The sequence below is a fragment of the Cariama cristata genome, unplaced genomic scaffold, assembly GCF_000690535.1.
Source record: "Cariama cristata isolate BGI_N322 unplaced genomic scaffold, ASM69053v1 scaffold3742, whole genome shotgun sequence".
Taxonomy (NCBI): domain Eukaryota; kingdom Metazoa; phylum Chordata; class Aves; order Cariamiformes; family Cariamidae; genus Cariama; species Cariama cristata.
Window position 1 is genome coordinate 19,743 of NW_009605347.1, and position 13,279 is coordinate 33,021.

General features: G+C 41.2%; 1 protein-coding gene across 1 annotated transcript in view; it reads left to right on the plus strand.

Moving 5' to 3' along the window:
* Positions 1-6,094: 6,094 nt before the first annotated feature.
* The window catches only part of LOC104158294 (mitogen-activated protein kinase kinase kinase 5-like), a gene marked incomplete at its 5' end in the record, with an annotated part of 27,175 nt that continues 19,990 nt past the window's right edge, over positions 6,095-13,279 (plus strand). The window contains one exon of the mRNA XM_009695900.1: positions 6,095-6,234. Within this exon, the coding sequence (XP_009694202.1) occupies positions 6,095-6,234 (140 nt within the window). The remainder of the gene's footprint in view (positions 6,235-13,279) is intronic.

The window sequence follows — 13,279 nt, forward strand, 5'->3', positions numbered from 1 at the left end:
TGTGGTACTGTTGTCTTTAAAGGTAACTTACTGCTTTTGGGGTAAGTGTTAGGTGCTGTAATTATTTCTGTCTCTACTTTGTGCTACGCAGCATCCAGAAAAGGACACCCACCAGACTGCTGGGCTTGGGTTGCATCTGCTGGGAATGTGTGCTCAGAAATTCCCCTTTGAGTAGATTGCTGGACTGCCTCTGGTTTGTACTTCAGTGATGCAGGATCTCAGCAGGAGGCTGAGATTCATGAAATTCATTCCAGTGATGTAGGATTTCATAAAAATGAGACTGCTTGAGCCAGGATGACTATAAGGATCCTGAACCATACCGCTTTACGCTAGATAAGAACTAGCATGTGTCCATCGCATGTCTCTTAGTGCCCTTGAGCATACTTTGCACATCAGTTGGAGCTTCTACAAATACTTTTCTTCTAGTATGTGGCATACTTAGCTCACCCCTATGGTCGTTACTCGCTTTTCCTTCCCAATGTCCAAGCCTCAGGCACCTTTATAAAGTTCTTTTTCTGGCTAGCCTCTCCCGACAGACTGGCTTGGCTGGACGGGTTTCCTGGGAGGTCAGCCGTTGCCCTGTGTTTGGGTGTTCTCGCCCCAGTGGCTCCCATCGATTGTTTCCGGTCTTGTGGACATGAGAGACGCTCTTGACAGGAAATGTCAACACCAGTGGAATCGGACAAGTTGGTGACGCTGCGGTTTGCACAGTTGAACCAGAAACACCAAGCTCTACTGACGCGGTGCTGGGATTTCCAAAGCAGGCTTCCTACCTCATGTAGCAGGCAGTCTCTGGGTAAAGAGGAAGATACCTGTGCCAAGCGTAGAGAACCATGAAGAAGTTGAAGTAGATACGGATGTTGTTTGCTTGTTTCTGAAAGCTTACCCAGTAATAAATGTCGTCATGGCTTGTCAAAACCATTGTTCCAATGCTGAATGGAGAGCTGCTACTGCAGTATAAAAAACGCTTAGTGTTCAGACTTGCGTGGAAATAAATTTTGTCCTAAGCCCTTTTCTTCCTCTATCTCTGTCAGAAGAGTATCTTACTGTGTCTTTTAACCCTCAAGTGGAAAAGAACCCTAAACATTGGTCTGTCTTGGAAGTTGCCATTATCAGCTTTCCTTTTGCCCTGATTAATTGTGGGACAATGAATGTAAGGTAACAGCCATGTGTTTAATACCAATTAATCAGAAGATAATACCAAACATAAACATTCATTAGTTTTACAGCTGCTTTGTTTATATTCATTATTTTTCCCGGCAGCAGTGTAGTAAGCAGGTAGTATCAAAAGGCAGGGTGTACGTGTATGATATCTCAGAGCATTTGTTTAAACATTCTTCTTTGCCCTGTTATATTTTAAACAATGAGTAGGAGATGAACTTTGACCACTGTGTTTTATTTATCGCTTTCTTGGTGACTAAAGGCATTGCTTATAGCCAAGGGCAAAGGGCTTCATATCCTGTAATGGACACTTACCCTTCTTGACCATGTTATTGTGTATAATCTTAAGTTTTTACCATTTCTTAAGAAAGGTTAATTAATAGAGATTTTTACGTGTGAAGATCTCGGGCTTTGCACAGATAGCTTAAAAAGAGCTAAGTGGATTTACACTGCAAGTAAGAATTGTTGGTAACACAGTTGTAATACATGCCAGACTTTGGAGAGATGTGTCCCTTTTCCCATGCTTCTCGAGTGAGAAGGGTCAAGTCCACTGCCTCCAGTTCCATCACATGAATCTGGCTTCCCAGGGTAATAGGAAGCCCATTCCCAGTGTGGTGGTATTTTGTTCTCTTGCATGTGTGACAGTGTGTTTCAAGCTGTTGCTGGTGTAGACGTTAGTTAGCCTACTAACGTAGAGTGTGACTGCTCTGTGGTTGTTGCCATGTCTGCAGCTCGGCGTGTGGTTACCCAGCTAGTATATAGGTACAGCTTCGTTACAGGCAGCTTGGTTGCTGTCAGCAGGCAGGCAAAGCTCGGAGCGGTTTAGAAAACGGCCACCAAGAGCTTACTGACCGACCTGCTGCTGTGTTTACGCTGCTTCTGCTACCTAGGCCATGGCTGAGCTCTAGTCTCATGCGTATGATACGCTTTGGTCCCGTCCGTGTAGGCACGCCGGTTGTTTAAGGAGATGGGAGAGAAGCTGGTGGCTAGACTTACTTTATTGTTCATAAACTAGCAAGACACAATAATTGGTTGTAGGATTTATTGTGAGACTTTTCAGTCGTAATGTCAATGATGAGTAGCAGAGATGAAGATCATATCCCTGTTTGCTTTAAATAGTATCAGTGATCTGTAACCAGGTCCACTTCCGTGAGGCAGAGAAAGTGAAATTTAATCTTGTGCCTACGACCAAAGTAAGGGATAAAACTTACTCTTGCCCAACTGGTGGGGTTGCAAGAATGGCGATTCTTCCAATTCCCTGTCTCTTGCTCCTGTTTTGCGCAGCGCGCTTCCCTGCCCGCCCCGCTCATTAGTCTGCGGGAGCCTGCGCAGACCTTCTTCGCTGCAGCCTAGAAGATGTGCAAGAGCGTTTGGAGTGAATTGTCAGTCCCTGGTCTTCACCTAAGCCCTCAGGATGAAGCACGCTGTTGAGAGGGCTCTACTCTGATTCCTGTGCTTGATCAATTATTACTTGCCTTGAAACTGAAACTGTAAATACTTGGATAAGTGGCTTTTATTCCAGTGTAACTGTGGAGATAATTCTTCCACTTTTATTAAAATACCATTTTGGCACTTGTATTTTCCAGCAAATGGGAAAACATCTTTCATTGCAGCAGGCGGTTACATTAATTTCATCTGGGGGAAATGAGAGAGAGCCTGATAAATGCGATGCTGGCAGTTTACATATTGATGACCAAATGGTTCTCTTGGCCTTAGCCAAATCCTGATTCTTCTGAACTAGCAAGAATTTTGATATATGTTTACTTGACTTAGATTTGTCTTGAAAACCATCAGTCTTGCTCTGCTGTGCTAAACTTCTAATCATACTTTGTGTAAATGGATATAATATTTAGCTGCTTTGTAGTGCACTTGACAGTACATTTCAGATGCTTTATAATGTTGTGAAAGACAGTCAGAAATGGGTCTGTCAGAAGAGCTGGTTTAGGGTATAGGTTTTTTATTGGATAGACACCTTTTTTTTTCAAATGAGCTTCCATTTGCTGCTTTCTATTTGGCTTCTGAACTGCTGACCAGTGCTCCATGCACTGATCCCTCCTTTGGTCAGAGGAGTTTCTCTGCTGATGTTGTGAAAGACAGTCAGAAATGGGTCTGTCAGAAGAGCTGGTTTAGGGTATAGGTTTTTTATTGGATAGACACCTGGTCCTAAAAGTGCACATACTTTTTGTGGCTTGTTGGAATTGCAGGTAGGAATTGGGCTGTTCCCCTTGGAAACTGTGATACCAGCCCTGAGGGCTAACCTGGACTTTAGAAATCTGATCTCTTTGTCATGAACGACAACTTCATCTTAAAAATACATAACTGCTAGAGCGAGAAGGAAGACTTCATAGAAGCTGGACCTATTCTAAGGAAGATACTGCTTTATTAAATGAGATTATCCAGAAGACCTGGATTTCACAGTAGTCTTGACATGTAAAGGAAAGAGATCTTCTTTCACTACGTAAGACAGACAAGTGTCACCACAGAGTTTATACCAGTACCTTAATGTAATTTTTCTTACTTACTCTGTTTAAGTAACTTGGGGCTTTTGTGTTTTGTTTTGGTTTATTATTGCTATGATAGAGATAGGACAGAACCCAGGAACATTTCTTACGGTATGGCCCTGAGTCAGATTGTGTTAAATGGATTTCGCCAGCTGATCTTGACAGTTATGTGTGTGTGTGTATACATATATATATAAGTGTATACACGCATACATATACACACAAGTATAATTTTTTTTAAGAGTTACTCTTTCCTTCTTCATGGTCCTGGGAACTTGCCATTTTAACATAGGATTTCTCAAATATTTTCTATATTGTGACTTTGATCAGGCTCCATCACTTTATTTTTCTTCTTTATGTAGTATTTCTCTTTTAATCTTAGTTTTGCAACTCTAGTGAGAGCATGTTACCTTGCAAGATTTGAGAATTAAGTCATGGCAAGTTGCGCAAATTTTCCTCCTGCTCAGTGTTAACAGAAATGTACGGTAGACTTGCAGTTGCTCAAGATTAAACTTTTATATGAGTAAGAGTAGTTAAAAATAGAGCTTGTATTATGGCAACTTCCTAAAGAAAATAAACAAACAAGCCCTAATCACACCCAAAGAAAATATAATAGCAATATAGTCATTCTTGTTTGGCTTTTGTGATGTCTCAGTTTCCTAAAATTAATGAAAGTCAGCAGTTAGCAATGCACACTGCCTTTTCTACTTCAATAAAATGTATTTGGTGGAATCCACACTGCAAATATTTATGTGAAATTGGGAGAGAGAGGGAGATTCTTAGAACAGAAATTATGAAACCTTTAGAAAACATAATTTAATATTAGATTTTTGAGGGGGGGGGGGGAAGCTTTTTTATACCATGTTAGTCTCCTCTCTTCTAATCTTGTTTCTTGAAGTACCTAAGCTTGTAGAGGCAAATGTTGTCTGTTCATCCACCTGTGTGTATCTTGCTTCAGCTTTTTAATAATTTCTAAGCCGGTAGGCCAGTTTCAGTAAAGGATGACTGAAGAGTAGATGTCTCAAAGATGTTAACTTTTCAACAAGTTGGAGAGGCATCCTTACTGTCTTCCCACTTGGGAGCATGGACACAGGGCTTTTCTTTTATTGAATATCTTCATTATAGTTTTGATGATCTAAGTAAATGGACAAGGTGAAAAGTTGTGGTTAGAGGTAGAATTTCTTATTAGATCAAGTAGAGAAACTTGAGAGTATGTAAGCTTTTTGCCTACAGAGTATGTAAGCTTTTTGCCTACAGATCTTGCCTTGCTATTTGTCTTTTCTGTAATGAAAACATCCGCAGCAAGGGGAAGGCAGGGGCAGACACTGGAAACCAGGCTGCTTTTTTTGTTCTACTATTAACAGAAGTGTATTTCTCTGAAAAAAGTTTGTTTGTGTGTTTTTTATGAAAGAAAAGAAAAAACTGAATTGGGTGAAGAGACAGAAGGATGTTTGCAGGAGAGGTGGACATGAGCCAGTTTTCTTGTTTTGCTCTCTTGACCCCACAAGACTTTTGCAGTGGAAGTATGCAGCCTGTTACAGTAGAAGCCTTAACTATTTCTGCTGATGCTTTGTATTGCCTCTTGTTTTATTTTTACACACATTGGTGTGAAGCTGGGCAAGTAAAACATGTTTTAAGAGCAACTGTGGACCGCATTCCTTGTCTGTAAGCATTTGTGCATGTGCTTAATTTTATGCATGCCGGTAGAATTTATTATGAACAGAATTCTCTGCCCAATAAATTTCTTACCTGTATGGGGGTTTCTGTGGCTTTAGATGTTCACTCCCTATTTCTTCCTCTTCTGCTGTACCTTGTCCTGTTCTTTGTCTAGTCTTTCTGTAGGAATCAAAGTAGATCTGGATCGTAATTATATTGGAACTTTACCTTTGCCTGCCTATCAGTTTACAGCTGTTTTCTTCCAAAGTTCTAATACAGAATCTATACAGTATGTTCTGCAGTGATGTACATATATTGCATGAATTTTTATTGCGACTTGCACAGAGGGTGAAGAAACACAGCAAATATAATTTCCCCACCCTTTTTTTTTTTCCATAAGGTCATCAATCATCATGTGTAAATTAACCAAACAGATTTTATTTTTTATGGCATCAAATGAACTTTTTGCCTTTTCTTGATTTGTGATCTTTTACCTCTTTTTACCTGAGGAAATGAAGGTCTCGTTTAAAGGAAAAAAAAAAAGGGGGGAGTCAGGAAGGAAGAAAGAAATGAGAAAAAATTAAACCACATCCTGCTGACTACGTTCAAAATTCAGACGTAACAGCTAAAGTAGGGAAATCCCTCTAGATCTCTTATTTCCTACTTAAAATCAGGTGGTCTTACCAAAGCAAACTATGTGAAGATACATGACCTAGAAGTATTTGACTGTCAGAAATGCATGGCATCGACAATAAATTTTTCATTTCTTTCTGCAGATATTGCTGTTGTAGAGATGAGTGATGCCTTCCGTCAGCCTTCCCTGTTCTACCACCTGGGAGTCCGGGAGAGCTTCAGCATGGCTAACAACATTATCCTCTACTGTGATACGAACGCGGAGTCTCTGCAGTCACTGAAGGTAGCTCCGAATGGAAAAATGGGGTGTGCGGGGGGGCAAGTCACAGTTGGTCCAACTCCTGAAATAGGTCCTTTGTTTCTGTAGGAAATACAGATGCCACTCGTGGTTCACAAAAGAATAGCAAAAATACTTTGAGACCTGGAAAACATGTCCATAGTGAAATGCTCAAAATGTCAGTTTAGTTTTCCCAAGAGAAAGATTTAGATGACTTTGTCACAGTCAGTTAAATACCTAGGTGTTAAGTGGCTCTTTACAGAAACAGAGGTTTGACAGATTTGAGATGAGAAATGAAATACATGGTTTTGTCATTGAACTACTGGTGTTTGGGGTAAACTGTTAACAGTAATAACAATCTGGTGAGAATGGCGGTGTGTAGAGGGCAGCAAAATAATCTTTCAGTGTTACCTCCTGTGTAAAGTAGAAGTTTTCTGCCAAACCTGATGGGGCCCCAGCTGGCCTCTGGTATGTCTTGCTGAGTGACAGCTGTTTACATCAGGTACCTGCAGGATGGCTGTGCTGGAGGTTACTGGCAGCGTAGCAGAGTTAGTAAAAACAAAACTTGTGCCTGGTCCTCAGGGCTGCAGTTCATGGTACGGTAGGTTGGTTTAAGGCAAGGTGGTGGTTGAAGATAATCTATGGGGCTGTGAGTTGTGTCAGCCAGGGAGATGATACTTGCTTCTTCCTGCAACTCTACTAAAGGTTTAGTAACTTCCATGGGGATGGGGAGAGCAGGCAACTTGGATGGCGGTCTTCTCAATTACTTCCCCTCGCTCGGATTGATTTGCTCTGATCGGGAGGTGATTTATGCTATTGCGCTGCCATTCTAGGCATCACTGCAAAGAAGCGTTTCAAGTAAGCAGCTTGCTGAGTCAGACTGCAATCTGGGCATTGCCGCCTCTCGTGAAGGGTTTGCTTCTGCTATTTCTGGCTAGTGCAGGCTATTTGGGTTTGATTCTGTCCCGTTATTTGCAGCTTGGCCGTCTATTGGGAGGGCCATACCTTGAGTAACTCAGTTTCTTCCCCCTGCTCTTCTGTCCAGATTTTTTGCAGCCAACTGGACTGGTTGCAATCCAATTGTTCCCTTTCTTTTTACAACACAAAAAGTATACAGATAAAAGCCCTAAAAATAAAACTGCTAATGACAAAAGTCCTATCTGTGGATTGAATTGAATTATGCAAGTGCAATGATCTACAGTATAAGCAGGGCAGACTTTCATTGTGCTGGGCAAGGAGCCAAATACCCAGCTCCCACTGAAAATCTCTTTGAGTGAGGCACCAGGCTTCCTTGGGCTCTTGGGAGAAGAGCTGGTTTAGGAGCTGGACCTTACAAATGGGCCACGTGCAGGGTTCCCACTGACGCCAGAGGAAGCCCTGTTCTGCGCAGGGAGACTTGGATGTCCCAGTTGCCACTGGTACAGTGCCCACTGAAAGTCTCCCTTCCGTTTCCTTTAACTTTGAGCTGGGCCTGTGTTTCTGATCTTGATAGTTTGCAGGAAAGTCGTCAGAGAGCAAATCCCTTTCCGTATTATTTAGTAACTGCCTGAAAAAAAGTAGTTATAGGCATGCCTGGGCATCTTCTGAGGCAATGTTTGTTCCTGTATTTGTTATAGCCAGCAGATAGAGTAGAAGCAATGCAGGAGTGTGTGTGCAGTTTTAACCTCGTATGGAAAGTGGTGAATTAGAAAACTGAAAATGATCGTGACAATGTAGGAAATACAAAACTGCAGCACACGATTTGACTGGGGTATGCAAAGCAACATAGGTAAAATTTTGCTGGTGGAAAGTTCCTTTAGATGGAACGGTCAGGTCAGGCTGGACAGGGCTTTGAGCAACCTGATCTAGTGAAAGATGTCCCTGCCCATGGCAGGCGGGTTGGACTAGATATTTATGTCCCAGACTTCAAAAGCTAGCAACAGTCATGTGAAACATGCCCGCTCAACAGGGTGAAGAGCAGTTTTACGGAAGCCTGACTTACGCAACGTGGAAAGTACGAGGTGCCTTGGTTTGACACGGAGTTTGTTTTTAATGCTGCGGTGTAGGTGAAGCTGCTCAGCGGTCCCAGCGGCAGAGGTGTAGTGTAGCTGTGCGATAAATCTGGCAGGGTTCTCGGTGGCTGGGATCAGAACTTGCTGACAAATCTTCCTGAAAGCAAGGTCACCGTCTGCAAGTGGTTCACACTTGGGCTGTACCACCCAGATTAGCGTGCAAGAACCAGCCCTTTCCATCCATGTATGCTCTGCCTTCTTCTCGGGAACTTTATATTTAAAATGGGAAGATACATTCTATGCATCAGACTTACTAGAGCAATGTGACTTTCAAACAATTTTGGAATATTTTAAAACCTCATAGAAATACTACTTTTACTATTCTTCAGTTTCTTCTGCTGGCAATAAAATATTAGTTACTATATTTAACTCCTCTAGGAAAATTTATATAGGGAGGGGCATGAGCATGTGTATATATGTTTATACACGTGCACGCAGTGCATATGCTCCTGTGTATCTATAAGATGTATCTACTTAGTTCCATAGTCCTTTTGTCTCTCCTGAGACAACACTTGATTTATATTGATTTGAGAGGCATAGAAAACATCTACCAACTACCCTTTTCCTGTCATGTGCCTGTAAATGTTAGTTCATCAGTATGACTTGCTAATATTAACTTTCCTGGTAGTTGTTCAGTGCTGTCAACATTATTTTTTTTCTTCTTTTTTTGTTCCAGGAAATTATTTGCCAGAAGAATAATGTAAGTATGACTTCTAAGTGCCAGTTGAATTCTAGGCATTCCAAACTTCTATTCTGTTTAAGATTGTTTGTCTTCTGTTTTCGACTTGAATCATTTCACACTCTCCTACTGTATTTTACAGAGTTAGATGCAGAATTCTGGAAATCCTACTAGTAAATCTGTGTATATCGTTTTGTTGCTAGGTACCAGGCTTACTTCTTACCTTGCCTCCATCTATCAGTGGTATTTTCCTTGCTGCATTTGCTTGTCTGTCATGTTTTTTCACACACCATTTACCTCTGTCATTTTGATTTTTTTTTTTTTCTGTTGCCTTTTTCTGTACAGTGTTCCTCAGTGTTTTTAAAAAATACTCTATTGAAAAGGAGAGTTATTTGGAAACTGATGCTCATTTTAGAAACCTGTGGCTACAGCTATGAAAATATATATTTTTATAAAGAGAGTGTGTGTGTGTATTTATTTCTAGAAGTTGAATCCTGGAGCCTGTTAGTCCTAGTGCAGTGCAGATCCGGGTAGTCTGTCTGTGACTGTGACACTGTAGGTTTCTGCACCTTGGCATCCCTCTGGTTTCTGCGGTTGGCCTTGCAAATCCCCCTTCCCTTTCGCGCTCCCAGGTTGGAGGAAGGCAGACCTGGGACTCTGAGAACGCTGCGTTCTCAGTGTGGTTTGTTTAGAGCAGCAGGGCCAGTCGTGTTGGAATATATATCTGGCATGTTAAGTTGTTCTTGGCTTCACTTCGGGACTTACTGGTAGCCGTATATGCTAAGATATAATTTTATAGCGATTTACTCAGTGGTGTGCAGATATCCTGAGGTGCTATGTGTATTTGAATAAACTTTTCTAAGGGGCATATGAAGTATTTAATTTTAGAAATTGGTCAAGTTTTATTTTGCAGTGTTAAAACTGCCGTAAAAACTGCAGTATTTCTGGTTTTACTCTTTTATTTAACAGTGAAATTTGTGGATTAAGAACTGACTTCAACCAGTATGAAACATGGTCCTTTGAAAAGGATGCAGTTTTCTACTATAGCTGATAGAATTTCTAAGGATGGCTTCAAAACCAGTGCAAGCTTTGGCTGTAATGCTGCATTTTAAGTTACATATTTTTTTTTATTAAAAAAAAAAGCAAAGAGGTCTCTGTATAGAGTTTCTGTAAAACTCTTAACCAAAAAGCACTTTTCAGAGACTCACAGAATGCTGTGAATGACGTGCTAGACTAAAACTCTCTCGCCTTTCTCTGTAAGTGGGGTAGATGATCAGTTAAGCCTTTACACAACACGAAAGAGAACAGTAAGGCCTTTTTTGTAAATGAATGTATTGCATTCTGTATTTTTGTTCTGGTGGCCCAGGATCTACAGAAAATGATGTGTGACTAATGTAATGTCCCTGGGAGGTGAGGGGGAAGAGCTCTGTTAGCAGGAAACCAGCAGGAGATGACTGGTACAGTAGAGTAAAGGGGAGATGTTGTCGTCTTGTCCTATTTTTAAATGACAGTCCATGAAGCTCGAGGAGAGGTATGATAACTTGGCCTTTGTCTATTTGAGAAAGGATTGTTCTGTTTTCCATTTAAATTTGGATAGGTGGCTGTGAAACTGTCATTTATCGCTTTTAGAAATGTTTCAACGTATGCCACAAAAAGAATGTGTTCCTTGAGAGTCTCAGATGTTTTCAAGCACACCCACATAACATCTTTTCTGGGAGGAAGTATTTTCCCAGGGATTAGAACAGGGAAGTCAGTGAAACTGGCTTAGCAACTCTGATTTATTTTTTTTTTCTTCCTTTTTCCTTGTTTTTTTTAGCATCATGTCAGCCAAATTACCTGGAAGTAGACTTTTCACAATGTTGATGCATGCCTAACTATTGAATATAATTCCTACTTTATGAAAATCATGTTTCTTCATAAATTGTAAGGCTCTTGGGTAAATGGCTATGACAAAGGTGCTGTTCTTGAGAGGCTGTGACTGCGATGCCCACCCTTACTAAAAATAGTCATACGAATGATTGTGTGAGGTTGTAAATATGAAAAAATGAAATTCACATATGAGTAAACCAGTTTAGCCCTGCTGTTTAGAACATGTTTTTTTAATAGCATGCAAACATCAGCCGTAAGAGGACAATGGTATCGCTGGCACCAGGGGCTAAAAATGGCTGCAAAACAAGCGTGCGCGTGTGTATCTATATATATCTGTCGAACTGAAATGCCTTGTGTTTGCTTTTCCTGAACCTTGTATCCCTAAAACTAGTGGGGAGAAAAAAAAAAAAATCCATTACCAACTGTTTTGTTCTTTGTTCTGGCAGGATTTTTGTGCTTCCTAATAATAGTCAATACAACATTGCATAGCTAGGATAAGCTGCCTGGAGCCTGTCAGGGCAGAGCAGTGCAAGATAACATAGGCTCATTTCCTGTTATATGTGGTTTTATAGCTGTTTGGTTGGACCTTTTCCAAATGTTGCAGTAATACAAAAAACATACGTTTTTACAGGGAGTGATACCTCGGCAGGAGGCAGTTACTTTGATATTTGAAAGCTTAAGTTTAGTTTTTGCTGTTATCTGATTTTTGAGGTCAACCAAGCAGCAGAGGCATTCTAGAAATTACTAATAAAGAGTTTCAGTCACAAGGAGATGGTGGTATAAAGGTTACAGTTCATGGCTGTACTTTGCTTGTTTTAGCTTGTCAGTTTTTATTTCATCATAATTCTCCCTGATTTGAATCTTACCAACTTTGGAGAAAAACTGCAGATCAGGATCCAAATGGCCATTTACTCAATTTTTATTTTTATTTTTTTTTTAATTTCACTTCTTGCTGAATCTGAGGAAGTTTAACATGCATGCATTAGGAAGAAAAGGAAGAAATTATTCCCGGTGATGGTGGTGAGGCAGTGGCAGAGGTTGCCCAGAGCAGCTGTGGCTGCCCCATCCCTGGAAGTGTTCAAGGCCAGGTTGGATGGGGCTTTGAGCAACCTGGGCTGGTGGGAGGTGTCCCTGCCCATGGCAGGGGGTTGGGACTGGGTGGGCTTTAAGGTCCCTTCCACCCAAACCGTTCTGTGATGTTACATATGGTTTACAACCAGTTGCAGACAGTAACACCTCGACGCGGTGCTCACCTTTCAGTTCAGGCTGGTTGCTTGCACCAGGCTGGAAGGATAGGCAGCCTCGGGGGCTGCCTGGGGTGTGAGACCGCGGTACGGCCGCCGGCCTGATCGGAGGGGCAATCCGGAGGCGATGGGAACCATTCTGCTGGGCAGCTGACTCGCTGGCATTAGTGGTTAAGCCACAGGGTTAATGTTGTATGGCTGGAGACTCTTGTGTCTTCCTTTCCTGACACTTCGAGGGATCGGAGGTTGTAATTTTTACTGGTTTTCCACAGCCCTTCCTAAGCGCCTCCTGTTTAAGGGGTAGCTTAGGAGAGAGTTTAGTGCAGGGCGGGAGAGTGAGTGACCCTGGAGGAGGCATGCCAGAGGCGTCTGCAAGCTTGGAGCCTCCATATGGGTACTACTGGAAGGCTGTAGGTCCCATAGAATATGTTTAGCTGTTGGTCTCTTAAAAAAAAAATAAGGGGAAATAGTTTTAATACTCCTCGCTCAGCTGACAAATGATTTGTGGGCAGTTTGATTTTTAGTATCCAAGCATGTAAAAATGCTATTTAGTAATCTCCAGTAAATATTTTCTTGATAATGACAACTATGGTATTTATAGTTATTTATGATACATCACTATCTCTTGCTCTTTTTTTTTTTTTTTTTTAAATTCTTTGACTAGTATGTTTGGGACATAGTTTCCTTGGAAAAAGTTGGAACTTTTTTTTTCCCCAATGTGAATGTGATGAAAGGACCATAGAGAGTGTATACTGATTTTTAACAAGTATTTAGGATGTGGCATGGCTGCAAAAGAATGTCATTGCTGGGCATATAAAGAACGAATATAGTCCCAAAGAAAATGGGAAGTATTTAAAAGAGTAGACCCAGTCTCTGTGCCTCAGCTCACCTGAGGTGTGAGGCTTACTTGTGTTCCTTTTCAAATCAGTAGCAAGGAGGTCGTTCATGTGAGTGGGATTTGAAGTAAACCCGAACTGAGTCTGTATTCATTAAAACATCAGCACATGTTGATTTACTGTGTATCTGGGGGACGGAGGGAATAGATTTAATAACTTGGTTTAGGATTTTGCCATCTGCTACGTGTGCAGTCAGAGAATTACCTTTAAGAAAAGTCTCATCAGGAGAGTTGAAATAAGAGCAGATATTTGTCAAAAGAGCTAGTAGGAGAAATGCAAAAAAAGCTGATTTTAATTAGAGGAGAGTCAGCA